At 38.7% G+C, this 14,169-nt stretch overlaps 1 protein-coding gene across 3 annotated transcripts in view; it reads right to left on the bottom strand.

Moving 5' to 3' along the window:
* The window catches only part of pam (peptidylglycine alpha-amidating monooxygenase), a 51,066-nt gene that overhangs the window by 28,207 nt on the left and 8,690 nt on the right, over positions 1 to 14,169 (bottom strand). The window contains exons 2-7 of one of the 3 annotated variants that reach the window (XM_013915454.1): positions 13,117 to 13,297; positions 12,805 to 12,925; positions 4,995 to 5,052; positions 4,441 to 4,528; positions 1,738 to 1,829; positions 1,441 to 1,524 (exon numbers count right to left, since the gene is read on the bottom strand). In XM_013915454.1, coding sequence (XP_013770908.1) covers positions 1,441 to 1,524; positions 1,738 to 1,829; positions 4,441 to 4,528; positions 4,995 to 5,052; positions 12,805 to 12,925; positions 13,117 to 13,211 — 538 coding nt within the window. In that variant the 5' untranslated portion in view covers positions 13,212 to 13,297. The remainder of the gene's footprint in view (positions 1 to 1,440; positions 1,525 to 1,737; positions 1,830 to 4,440; positions 4,529 to 4,994; positions 5,053 to 12,804; positions 12,926 to 13,116; positions 13,298 to 14,169) is intronic. The other 2 variants (XM_013915455.1, XM_005751326.1) reach the window with 2 other exon arrangements.

Here is a 14,169-nt window from a genome sequence, read left to right as displayed (position 1 = left end):
TCGGTGCTTTGCTACTGGAAACTGAATTTCCCGGAGGAACCCACCCAAGGGAATAATAAAGTTTAATCTAATCTAATCTAATATAGACGGTGTCTTGGCAAGTTTTCAGGATTTATCACACAAATTTGACCTCCCTCGGCCCAGCTTATTTAGATACTTCCAAGTTCGTCACTTCCTTCAGCATCACAACCCTGACTTTCCAAATATAACTCCACTTACTGCTCTAGATGATCTGTTGAAACTGACATTTAAGCCTAAAGGCCTAATCTCAAGAATTAGTAATTGTATAGCCTCCTTTCAGAATATAACAATGCCAAAGATCAAAGCAGACTGGGAGAATGAGCTGGGGATGGTTTTGGAGGAGGAGACCTGGGAGAGTGCCCTTTTAAGAGTAAACAACAGCACTTTCTGTGCCAAATTAATTAAACATCATGCAGTTCAGGATTCTACACCGCATTCATTACTCCAAGGCAAGACTAGCCAAAATATTTCCAAACATAGAGATGCTGTGAGAGATGTAGAAATCCCTCTGCCGATTTAACACATATGTTTTGGTCATGTCCAACTTTAAAAGCCTACTGGTCAACAATTTTCAAAACATTGTCCGAGGCATTGAATGTTGAGCTTCAACCCAATGCAGTTATGGGCATATTTGGTGTCACAGAGAGAGGATATAGAACACTAAGGAAGAGCCATAAAAACATAATCACTTTCACTACACTGCTTGCACGCAGAAGGATACTTTTGCATTGGAAGTCAAAAAAGCCACCCAAAGCGGCTTTGTGGTTTAGTGACCTGACACAATTTATACAGTTGGAAAAGATAAAGTACGCTCTCAAGGGGTCGAAGGAGAGATTCTTTGCTGTTTGGGATACATTGCTAAAACATTTAGAGTAAATTAAAACCATATCCACCTGAAAGATGCTTGACAGCTGCCGTAAATCCTTTTTTTTTTCTGTGTGATTGGGATTCATTTTGTGTAAACTATTCCCCTTTAAGGGCACATCTTCAAAAATGGTGAACTTCCTTGTACCTCATTTAAATTCACTTTATTCATTTATTTATTTTAATTTCTTTCTCCTTCTGGATCAGTGTCCAATATGTTCTTGGGGTGGAGTATATATATAAAGGAGCATTGTGGCCTTGCTATATCTATGTCTTTGTACTACATTGTTGATGCTCAATAAAAACAAAAAAAGAAATATCAGAAATGATATATACACTACACTACACTAGAAGAAGTTATTGCACTTGGTATAAAAGATTGCAACATTTTATTTCAGAGGTGAATGGTCTTAGTGTAGTATTTAAAATTACTTTTCAAACTCTGGATCTTTCCAGATTTTTACTGAATTACTGCTGCTTTAATTTGAGCTGCTTAATTTGAGCACATAATATATATTTTTTATTACATTATATTTATGTTTCAAAAGGACTCACCTTTGAAAGCACTAATATCTCCGTAATGAATTTGCAGTACAAAGTAGGACATTCCTGAACTTCTTCCAACTTTAAAGCCAACATCTGATAAAATACAGAGAATAGTGGTTAACAATGGACATAAGACCTCATGAATATAAACAGTAAAAGAAGAAGAGGGAAAAAAATGAGTAGCATACACTACATAACAATATTATACATAAAACCTACAGATTCTTCTTTTAACATAAATGTCAAAAATAAAACTCCACCCCCTTTCACTGCAGCAGTTCAATACAGAAAAAGTCATAGACATACCTTTGGGTAATTTGGTAGGTGGTGCATTTCGAGCCCAGGCATACATAATTGCTGCTTCATCCTCACAAGTGCCTTGCACACTGCCACAGTCCCTTAATGAATTACCACAAAACAGTGAATCCCAAAGGCAGTTACAGAACAAAACAAACAACTATCTCCAGTTTAGCCATTTGCTGTGGAGCAAGCATATAGAGGCATTTACATAACGAAAGACAAACGCACAAGCAAATAATATTACAAATATTACAATACGAGAATATTTGTCATTAAGAACTCAATAGTAAGACTAAGTCAAGGACAGGTTGACCATTTGTCATTGAGCAATTCTACGGCCAAATTACAGTTGTATAGCATCAAATCAAAAGAACCATGTTGCATCAGCTGCACCCTTTCGGGTCGCCACAGTGAATGACCAGGCTCCATCTCATCATGGCATATGTCTAGCATCCCCCTCCCACACCAACCTTCTACATATCCTCCTTCAGTACATCCATTCAAAACTTCTCTGTGTTCTTCTGCTTTTTCTTCTGCTTATCAAATTCATATTCATGCAACATATTCAAGAATTTTTGTCCAGTATATCCACCATCTCTTTACTGCACACTTCAAAAATAACTAAGCTTTGCCTCTCTCTCATTGGATCTTGCAGCATCTGCTTGCAGTCAGCATACATTATGTATTCAGTGTAGCTATAAGGTAAATTTACAGTGACATTAAGAAAGACATAACCTAATAGAAAATTGTCCAATAGAATTTGTATGTTTTTTAGTTTGTGAATACATGTTGCTTTTCATATGTACCTTAAGCAAAAACAGCAGTCAAAACCACTGCTAAGCATTTTCACTTTGAAGTCATAGACGGTATATAACTACCAGGATGAAACTACATTGTCAGAATTAGTAACAAGGTTTAGTTTAGTTATTTGAAAAAACATTCAAGCCAAGGACTCAATTGATCTACAGTTCATTTTATTAGAGCACCTGTCATAAAGATAGGAAAATGTTATCAATCTGTCAAAAACTTACTTAAAATAAAAACATTAATTTCTTAGTTTTTTAAGGCAAAGTCTTGACACAGAGTGAAGTCTAGTTTTTATACCCAAATTTGAGCCAGCACACAGGATTTCTCTGAGAATAACTATAATTTGGCATCATATGCTTTACTACTTTTTCCTTGCTATTTTTGGAAATAGTAACATTTAAAAATTCATGGATAACAAGAATAATTACAGTTTAACACTAAAAACATAATTTATGTTAAAAATCCTGTGCACACAGGTTCTTAATAGATGCACCTAGGGTATAAATATTTTTTAAAAAGTGTGCATATGAGACAAATATGTAAGAGAGCTTTCTTCCATTTGTACAACATCTCAAAAATTAGAAATCTCACATTAATGCTGAAAAACCTAATCACTGCTAAAGGATTTCTCACAGTAATGTTTACAATTCTGTGGAAACGGGGAAGCCTGAACCAGCAACAGTTGTCATCACTCACAGAAAGGGGCACAAGCGTGCTACTGAGGAGGGGCTGAGCTACCAGCTGACATGCAACACTGTAGGTGAGGCATTGTCACTGTGTCTGCAGGGAAAGGTATCACCTGCCTAACCTGGCTCATTTGGCCTGCAGGCTGAGAATTTACAATTATTTAAGAAGAATACTCATTTTTTATTGATTGTAACATTTGAACATTGTTGGAGTCACCTTCTTGGTGAACAGCAATGAAATACAATAATGAAAACAACTGACATGGTACCTTGAACATCTAACATGCTAACTGGGAGTTATACCTGAGACAGTAAAAAAAAATACTTTTGTGTGCAGAGAGAGAAAGTTTTTGTGCTTGAGAGACCTCTTGGACTGACAACCTGAATAGAGCTTAAGTGGGGCCTCTTAGGTGGAAACATATCAGGTAAAATAGCGTATCCCTGCCAGTGGAGCCCCTTTAGGGACTGAGGCTTCCTCATTCTGAGGGTCGGGTGCCTCTAGGTGCCCAAAGGGGGACACAGAGACCACTCCCTTGCTGGTGGTGCATATACAGCTAGAAGGGGTACTACTCTCGTGCCAATGGGCAGAGAAATGGCAGGCCTGTGAGAGCTAGGTGCAAGTTTGGGATTCATATTACATTTGAAGATGATGCTTGCTTAAGTCATTTTTTTATGCTGCATTTACATTTCCACAGTCAGTGGTTGTGGGTAACTAAAATAAAAAGCTATTATTGGTGCACTAAACAAAACTAGATTTGATCTGTGCTGATGTTCACAGCTAGCCATTATTTTAATAATGGTTAAGTATTTAAATAAGAATATAGTCTAAGATTACAGTTTTTTCCATTACAACTGTTGCTGGGTTTCAAAAATGGTGGTTTTGATTTTTCATGAATAAGATGCTCTCGTGACTCATTAAGTGGCGACACTGACCAGCCAATTGGTGGCATGCAGTCTGACGACGTCACATTTTAGTACCTGCTCTGATCACTTTAAAAACCCAGCTGAGCAGATAGTATTTCAGTACCTGGTACTATGACCTAATAGAAACCCCTGAAAAGCATGGAGAACTGTGGCAAATCTATTCGAGTAGGTAATAATAAAAAAGAGGCTTAACTTGCACTTCTTACGCAAGGTCCTTTTTTTTGTTCCTGGGTCCTGGCTTTTTTCCTAACAACAAAAACACTAACAAAATTAATTTAAAGTTGGGCATTACCAAAAGCTGTTGGTGGACACAGGGGTCTGACAGCCAAACAGCAGCATGTGATGGACTGTATCCATACTGGCAAGAGGTATGAAGTCCACTGAAGAGAAAAACACTGGTTAAAAATTTCAACTTCAAATTGACAGTGAAGTTCACACATAACAAATCGCCTTATCGACTAACAGCCTGATTCTTTGAAAATACATCAGACTGGTCAATTGGAGAAAGATCATCACCACCCTCTAATTAATTTAAAGCTAGCAATGACTTAGTTCCCTGAAAAATGTTTCAAAATATGAAATTTTATCAAATTTTTTTAGTGAAATTAATAAAATATTATATTGTGAAAAGAAATTTACACAGGAGATATACAAAAGGTAATCATGGTGACACCATGTGATAGCAATGATGCCTTTAAAATTTCCATTTCAACTGTTGATATAAATTGAACTTGTCATTATTACTTTGTATCCAGCTTATAGGTCAGCTAGAAACATTTTTTTCTGTAATTGCCAATCACTGTAGGTTTTATAATATATAATAAATTAATAAAAGATAAAACTCACCAATATATGCATCTTGCCTAGTTGGAACTGGAAATGCCATGCAAAGGTAAGTGTCCGACTGAAATATTAAGGAAAACAATGACATCAATGAGTCCTAAATGGAGAAAACAAATAAACAAACACGTACACACACACTAGTTAATACCCCTTGGCTTCAGCAGATCCCAGGAGGGATATCCAAGATTTCCGTCCAGGAAAGCGCAGTCTTAGAGCCTCTACTAGACAGGACCCTGACTAGTATCTAGGACTGCACTCTGGGGTCTGCTGAAGCCACTCACCTAGTTTGGGGGTCACTGCCCCACAGAGGTCACTGTGCTTATGGGGACCAATGTTGTTTTAACACTCCACATCTCTCGAACTTCTTGTGTTACTTCTTCTTGATGTTGCTATTAGGGCTGGGCGATATATCGAGTTTTTAAAAAATATCGATATATTTTTATACGAGATATAAGGTGTGACAATATCCTTTATATCGATATAGTCTATGTTACGTTATAATTATACTTGTGGAGCCGCAAGTTTGCCTCTCTTTCGTCCACTTTTGTCTTTACGCAACGTTACTCGGCCTCGCCCCTCCTTCACTGAACACAGCTCCCCCTCCTCCCCCATCGCTTCACCTGCAGGAAGCAACAAGATGTTAACGGAGATTTGCCGTGTCAGGGTTACTGCACATCGCCCCGTGCGTGGGGCTGGATGCCGTCAACGTGTTAGCTAGCTAACCACGCTAACGAGCTAACCACGCTAACGCCATGCAGCCCAGAGGCGCTGCACAGCCTAAAATCCTTGCATTTTCTCAAAAGTTGACAGCGTGCCTTATGTATGAATTCTGTTTGTGCTTGATGGCCGCGAACCGATTTTATGTGCTCAGCAATCTGTCAAAAATGTTTTAGTACGACTTTGGTAAGCTACGGTGCTGCACCGCTTGATGGATTGTCAGAGCATTACGGCTACCGAGGAGCCTTCGCGGAGTGATACGTACTGTGCTTCAACGTAATATTACCCTACTGTGTATAAGGACTATAAATGGCACCTGTTAAGAGACGTGGTTACGAAGAGGATTTCAAACTCAATGCTGTCAGTCACACAGTAGAAGTTGGGAACAGAGCAGCTGTGAAATCTGTCTTTGTTATTATGCTCAGCGTCTTTTAGTTTACATTTTGACTGCACAATTGTGAGCTTTTTGTTATGCACAAAAACAACATTGTTTTCTTTTATTTATGGAGCATGATTATTTAATAAATGCTCATAATTTATTTTTGAGTAAATCTTATGTACATCTATGCTCTATGTTAATAAAAGTGCCTGTGTGACATCTGGGACACAGCTTTGACTAAGAGCTCTCTTTTTGTTCTTACTTTATGGCTTAAAAAAAAATAAAAATTGAGATATATATCTTATATCGCCGTCCAGGTAAAAAATATCGAGATATGAATTTTGGGTCATATCGCCCATCCCTAGTTGCTATTAGAGCAGGGCGATATGGCCAAAAATATTTATCACGATATATTTTTGAAAATTTGCGATAACGATATAACTGACGATATAATTGATGTGAGACAAAATACAACTCCACAACAACAAAAAATGCCATCCGTTTATTTTCACTTAAACAAGCAGCCGTTTTTTAGATGCATTAAAGCTATATAGAAATGTAACAGTGCAAATGCAAATTCCTTGCTGAAAGTTTAACCAAAAGGCATTTCCAGTAGAAATGGGCTGAGATATCCTGAGCATAACCATGTATAATATCCACTGAAGTTAAAAAGAGGTGCTTTGCAACATTAAACTGCAGTGTGCCAAATAAAAAAATCAAATATGTATTTTTCGGACTATAAGGTGCACGGGATTATAAGACACATTAAGCGAAACAAAGCAGTCAGATAAATCAAACTTCATTCAACTCATTCTTCTTGTTTCCTCCACTTCTGTACCTTTGATTCATTAATGCTGTATTCTATCACAGCTGCTCTATTCCCATGTTGTTGCAGTATATTAATGACTAACCTTGTATTGTGGATGGATTATCTCAGTTGTTCTCCTAACTGAAGTTTGGTCCGTTTACAGCATCCTGCCATGCGATTGCATTTGTCTCTAACCATCAGGAACCTTCACGTTAACTTTTATCGAGTGGAAAAGCGTTAGCGTTCATCCTCTAGCTTCACTGTTTATGTTATGCTAACATAGCTGTGTCGCTAGCGATCACGCAGCACATCATTATATACCACCTAGCCCAACTTCAGTAACCTTAAACCGTAAATTAAATTTCTTTTAGCAATTTTTTTTTTTTTTAATGTCACAATTCCAACCCTGCTCCTTTACCCGGGCTTGGACCGGCAAAAGTGACCTGAAATAGGCACTCTGGTGGAGTTACTTTGTGTGTGTGTGTGTTTATAAGTAGTTTTAAACCTTGTGATCCACAAAACAGCATAAGAGTAAAAGAGTAAAAGAAGAACTGACTGCGTTGCAGCACCCGCTGCTTGTTGAAAGTAAAAGCGATACGCGCTTTCACGTCTTTTTTTTTAGTGACTTTTTTTAGAAAAAAAGTCGCTAAGGGGTCTGAAAACTCGCTAAATATAGCGACAAAGTCGCTAAATTGGCAACACTGTTTAGGACCCAGATTACTCCCAGATTTACGAACGCCTTAGTCCAACAAATACGGCAATAACGACAGCCCGCTTGCATGTTCTACCAAAAAAAAAAAAAAAAAAAAAGTGCTTTGGTGGGTATCTGACGGACAAACACCAAACCAGTTCTACACCACTGAAGTGGCACCATTTTTACAAAGCCATTCTGGCTCATCCGTTTCACTCAACGATGCGCTTTCTCCCTTCTCATTCTCCGCTGCCGCTATGCTTTTTCGGCCATGTGCGTATGGAAAGAAAGGCACTGTGCATGCACGTTTTATCCATATTCCATTGCGATACTTCATTTTCTTATCGTTGCCTAACATTGTACTGGTATTACTGTGAACAGTATAATATGGCCCAGCCCTAGTTGCTATCACTTTGTATCTATCACTACGGCCTTTTTCCTCTGCTTATCCACCACTGCTATGTCTGGTTGGTTAGTCAACTATTAGTTTCTCCATCTGCATCTGGTCTCACAAGATCTTACTTTTGTCATTCTCACCACCTTTACACAGCCATACTCAGCACAGATGTTCCTGTATGCCCTGTCTGAAACAATCTTGCACCCTATATTTATATGCCAGATTGTTTCAGGGTCATCTTTGACCCTGCATCTGGGGATCCTGTCTCTATAGATCTTGTGCTTAGAGCTTGTTCCCATTGCTGCCATGAGTCATGCGTCTGAGCCATCTTTCAGTCCAACCTTCTCCAACCATTGGTAAGAATTTTCTATATCAGCCACCTTTCCTGTCTATTGGTAGTGCATGCTGTGCAGGGCAGTTTCTGTTCTTCCTCAGGCTTCTGTTGCCCAGGGCATTTACTAAGCACACGATGAGTTGCAGCCATCTTCCAGATGTACTCATGCATTTTGTTTTTTCACCCTGGATAGTGATAATGGCTCTGACACTCACTAGTCCTTGGCCTCCTTTCCACTTAGTGTGCAGTCTCAGGGTGCTGGACTTGGGGCGAAGCCTTTCAAGGCTTGATCAACCTCCATTGTTGCAGAACAGCTTTAAATTGTTAACCCATTTTGAGTTCCGTGAAAAAGTTTTTGGGTAACCTTACCTTTTGGGTTTGTTGGGGTTTTTTTGTTGTTCTTGTTGTTTTTTTACCTGTGGCAGTTAACCTTTGTATCATTTTAAACTATTTATTGGACTAGAACAACTTGAATTGTAGTAAATAACTGGAAAAATTGGGGTGTTCTAAAACGCTGACCAACTGTGTAAATAAAATTGAGTTGAATTTAACTGAATTCAAATCAATCCCAGTGAAAATCTGTGAGGTAAACTATAGACCAAAGGCCATGCCAGAAGACCATTACATCTGGAGGAACTTCTTTGAGATTGCCTAAATAAGGATGGGCTGGCATTGCTTATGAGATGAGGCCTGGCTCCAGGGTGGGGCACCCTATCCGGGGCAGAGTGAACTGTTCCTTGATGTTCTACTCTTCTAAATCCCTCTTTGTCTGGTCCCTCACCCAGAACCAATTTGCCATGGGAGACCCTACCAAGCGGCAAAGGCCTCCAGACAACATAGCCCCTGGGATCCCTGGGACACACAAACCCCTCCAGCACCAGCAGGTACCAATTCGCGGAGAAGCTATTCTATTCCATTCTATTTTAATTCTAAGCCTTCTTCTTCAAAGGTGTCTTCCTTTAAATGCATTATAGATCTTATACGTAATAAGTATTTCAAGGATTATTGTCGCAGTGGTATATATATGCACTCACTGGTTTCAGTGATACTGTTAATAGGGATGGTGCATAGCGCAGTGTTTACATTTGTATACGTCTCCTCTGATGAGACATTGTGAGTGAGTTGGGGCAGTTGTGCTCTTGGTTGGGTGACTACTTTTAGTCTGGCCACATTGTCAGCTCAGTAGATGCATTGCAGGTGGCTATGTATCATCTAGTATGCCTTAATCAGTATTTTAAAAATAAATAAATAAATAAAACCCTTTCACTCTGAGGGGGGGTGATATGTTTCTCAAGCATGGGTGCTCTACCAGATGCCTGGAAGTTTGAGGCTTTGGCACAGTACTAATTGTGTAATTCTTGATAATGACCTTTGTTGTGCCTGAAATCTGCTTGAGCCAATCTTCCAGTTTCGGGGTTAGAGCCCTCAATTCTTCTATTATTAAGGAACACTGTGGATTTTACCTTCCAGATCTGCTTCAGTTATTCACTCAACCCTGGCACTTCTCTATTTTCTTGTGTTCCTTCTGACTGATGTTGCTGTCCCTTGGGACTACCACATGTATCACAACTGTGGTCTTCTATTCCTTGTCAACCAACACTGTGTCTGGTTGGTGGCCAACCAGATCTGCCTGTCTGGAAGCCCTTCAGGACCTTAGCCCCATTATTCTCAACCACCTTTAGTGATGTATCCCATTAGGGGATACATCTGTTGTCTCTGGGGCAAAATTTCTCTCTTGGCTCTTGATGAAGGCAGTCGCACTTTCTCCTTCTCCCTCTCCCTTATCTTTCACGCTTGGCATCTCATGTCTTTTGTATAGTCTCGCGTATTCTCTATCCCAGAGAGAGTCTCCCAGACTCTCTAAAAACCTAAAGAAGAATTATGGATTTGCTCAACTGGTCCCTTAATGGAACTGACAACTCCTAGGCTTGGGAGAGCCTAATTGTCCTGCAGAGACGTTTGCTGCCGGATACTCGATGGTCGGTTGCGTCGTGTGTCTTGTGACACTCTCGATGGAGGACATTGAATGAGATCTACCAATTCGGAACTATAATAACAGAGTTCTGGTTGATTGGAGCTGTCTCGGACCTGGCTTATCGAAGAACAAGAAGTGGCTACATATTTTCACACAACTGAGAACTTCTCAGTTGATGTGATGCATGATGTTTTGGAAGGAGTGGCCCAGTACGAACTGAAGTTATTGTTTTTGTATTTAAAAGAACAACATCTTACATTGTGTTCTCTGATTTTGTTCTTCCAAAGTTTTGATTATGGATTCATGGAGAAAAACAATAGGCCAGTAGCTGTGAATTTAGGTGGAGAGTCTAATGATCTGGGACTGAATGCTATTCAGACATGGTGCTTACTGAGGAATGTTCCCCTCATGTTTTGGAGATTTGGTAACCTCTACTGACCAACATTGGGACCTACTACTTTTATTACTACAGATACATTGTATTTTCTCCTATGTTATCTCAAGGTATGTGTGTATATTTAAAACATTTAATTGTGGAACACCACAAACTGTTCAAGATGTTGTATCCCCAGAAAAAACTTTTACCAAAGCACCATTTTCTTATCCATATCCTCGCTGCATCCAAAAAAATAGGGCTTGTACTTCATAGTTGGTGCATGTGCTATGAAGGAGGTTCTGGAATTGCAATAGCAATGCAACTGCCCAATAGAGTTCAAGTTATGAAAGTGAACTGGGCTAAACAGAATGGTATTGTTTACCGCCCGCATTTGGTTATTTGTGGCAAAGTAGTGTCTGAAATGCCTGTGTTTTACCAGATTGAGTCAGTTCTGATAATACATGAGAAACTGGTACTTCTCACTTTGCCATTATGTACAGTAGCCTTTCATGAACATTTCCACGCTTATGAGTTGACCAGGACAAAGCAAGATTTAGTTGTCTTTCATGTTGAAAATTTTACTCTAATTTTGAGTGGGACCAAATGTTATCTGAAGCAGAGTTAAAATCAACTCTGTAAGTGTAAAATTGACACTCTGTTTTTTACTGTGTAGCAAGGAGCAGACGGCTGAGTTTATTGAACTTCACTGAAAGAACCCGCAAATTTCATTAAAATTTAATAAACTATCATCTTGTCTTTATTTTTAGTTAGCACATACCTTAAACACTTCAAGCTGACTAATCGCAAAAATAATTGGTGACTAGTCGACTATCGAAATAATTGTTTGTGGCAGCCCTAGTGCTGAGACGTTTTTTTTCTGTTCTCAAACTGATCTCCCTGTTGGAGCTCAGTCTGGGGGGAGTTCTTTTTCATCCTCATCTTTCCTCATGTTGTGCATTTTCCATTGTTATACCTCTCTGACCTGTCTTCCCCGTGTGATGTTTGTGTATGGTCGGAAGGGTAAGATGGTGCTGGCAAAGGTCACAAAAGCAGAAAGGTGATCATGTATCCATCCAGAGTTGTGCCAAAAACTTGTTAATGGCTACCAAAAGCATTTGGTTAACCTACAACTTGTTTAAGGACACTGAATATTACTGGGCGTATATATAAATATATTTGAGCCTGCATGTATTAAATGTGTGGACAAAGAAAAATCATGTTTTAAAAATTAAACTTGTGCACTAAATTCTTTTATTTTAAAGTCATTAACTATATAAGCTATACAATCATTCTACTTTATTTAAAAGAACAGGCCAAACAACTAATTATAAGCCCCAAATTACCATGGCATTCATACCCTTGATAAGTGCGCATAAACTTCTGAAACAAACAACTGATAGATAGGGCTGTTCGATATAACGATATATATTGGATGACGATATAAAAACATCTATCGTTTCATTTTACGCTATCGTTTGCTTCATGGTGTCGCAAAATAAACTGTTCACGGCAATATTTTTTCATCGTTTTGATGGTCACTGTAGTGGCTATATTAATTTCTTAAAGTTCTTTCTTTCTCTTATATTTAATATAACCACACTATGGACGGACAAGCACAACAAGTTAGCAACAACGACCGTAAAACCATCGCATGTCCGCTTGTTTATTTTCCACATAAACCTTTCACAATAAAGCTCAAGATCCTGTTGAGACTTTTCAAAGTAAACTGAATCACGTGAAAGAGTATGAAGAGTGTTTACAGATGAGACGCAAAAAAGAGCCACCAGGTGCTAAAAAATAAACCTTAGAGTCAAATGTTAGAACAGGCTTTTCCCTGCAGCACGCCGTGTAATAAATACTCACAAAGAAAACCGCGGCCATTACAACTTATGTTTGAGAAGGTATAGTTTCATGTATCAGTTAAAACATTAGACTCCAGGTACAAGACGCCCAGCTGGAAACACTTCACGCAAGTCGAGCTGCCCGAGATTCACAGAATATACAGAAAATTTTATATTTTTGTGATTTATATCGTTATCGGGACGATAGATGTTTTATATCGGGATATGTGATTTTGGTCATATTGCACATCCCTACTGATAGACACACACCAACATTGAGTGGAAACACACTTACCCCAGTTGGGATAACACCAGGCATGCGAAGATCCACAGAGAAGTTGTATGGATTTGCTATTATCTGCTGCTGATTAGTCCTGGACACACATTTACTGGGATTCAGAACATTTTCCTGAGAACTTCAGTAATACAGACAAAATCAATTATTAATAACATGTTCAATTACACCAAAAACACATCAAAACAAGAACCAGCATACCATATCATATACCAATCCATACATTTTTGTGTTTTTATAATTAAAGTTGCTTTAACAGCCTAGTAAGGCTGTAGCTAGACAAAAAATAAAACAATATGTGTATATTTTTACCTTTTAGACACATGCAGAGTACTTTGTATTTTCAAACTGTGGCTGTAAAGAATGAATGTTAGCACCACCACACAGGATGCAGGAACTCCCATCATTCCAGTGATTATCAGTGTAATGTCTCTATGCTGAAAATGTAAAAATAGATGCTGTCACTGTCAAACAAAAATCCTGGAGCAGAAACCTGGAGAACAAAAACAAAAAACAAAAACATGCTAAATGCAAAAGTGACAGATATAGAACCCAATAAGGCAGCAATATATAATTATTTTGTTAACAAAATGTGTCCATTAGACAGTAAACACTGTTTAATTGACACATCTACCTGGTGAGTTTGATATAATATTAAAGCTTAGGGGAGTAAAGTTTAATGCGAGATAAAATATCATGATATTACAGAAATCACAAAATTTCACGTTACTGAAAAGGTCAAGGTTGTTTTTGAATAGATGTAGAGATGGAAATTGATGGGAATTCACTTTCTATACTAGTCTTAAAATTTAAATCATAATGGAATTATCACAGAATTTTTCAGCTGGCCCAAATTGGTTTCAGATTCATCTACAACTACAACATCTACAACTCTTTCCATTCATAGAGTGTGTTAATTATTATCCAGTAAGGATACCATTGTTCCCTAAAGGGTGGACAGGAAACTGCAGGATCTAGGATTGAGCAGCTTAACTTCCTGTCTGACAGACACCAGGTGGTCAGACTGGGCAGCATCACCTTATCCCCAGTCATAATGAAAACTGGTGCTCCACAGGGGTGTGTACTGGGCCCTCTCCTGTACTCACGCTACACCACAACTGCACGGCCACTAGCAACTCCAATTTCATTGTTTCAGGTTTTGTGGACAACACAACAGTGATGGGTCTTATCACCAAAGGTGATGAGGCAGCTTACAAGGTGCGAAAAGAATCATCTCATCCTTAACGTCACAAAGACAAAAGAGATGATAGTGGACTTCTGAAGGTGTAGAGAAGCAAATGTCCCCATTACCATCAATGGCGCTGCTGTGAGTGAGCAGCTTTCGTTTCCCAGGTGTACGTGTGT

The sequence above is a fragment of the Pundamilia nyererei genome, unplaced genomic scaffold (assembly GCF_000239375.1).
Source record: "Pundamilia nyererei isolate P.nyererei 1_Seehausen unplaced genomic scaffold, PunNye1.0 scaffold00306, whole genome shotgun sequence".
In the NCBI taxonomy this organism is placed as follows: Eukaryota; Metazoa; Chordata; class Actinopteri; order Cichliformes; family Cichlidae; genus Pundamilia; species Pundamilia nyererei.
This window is presented reverse-complemented; position numbering and strand designations above follow the sequence as displayed.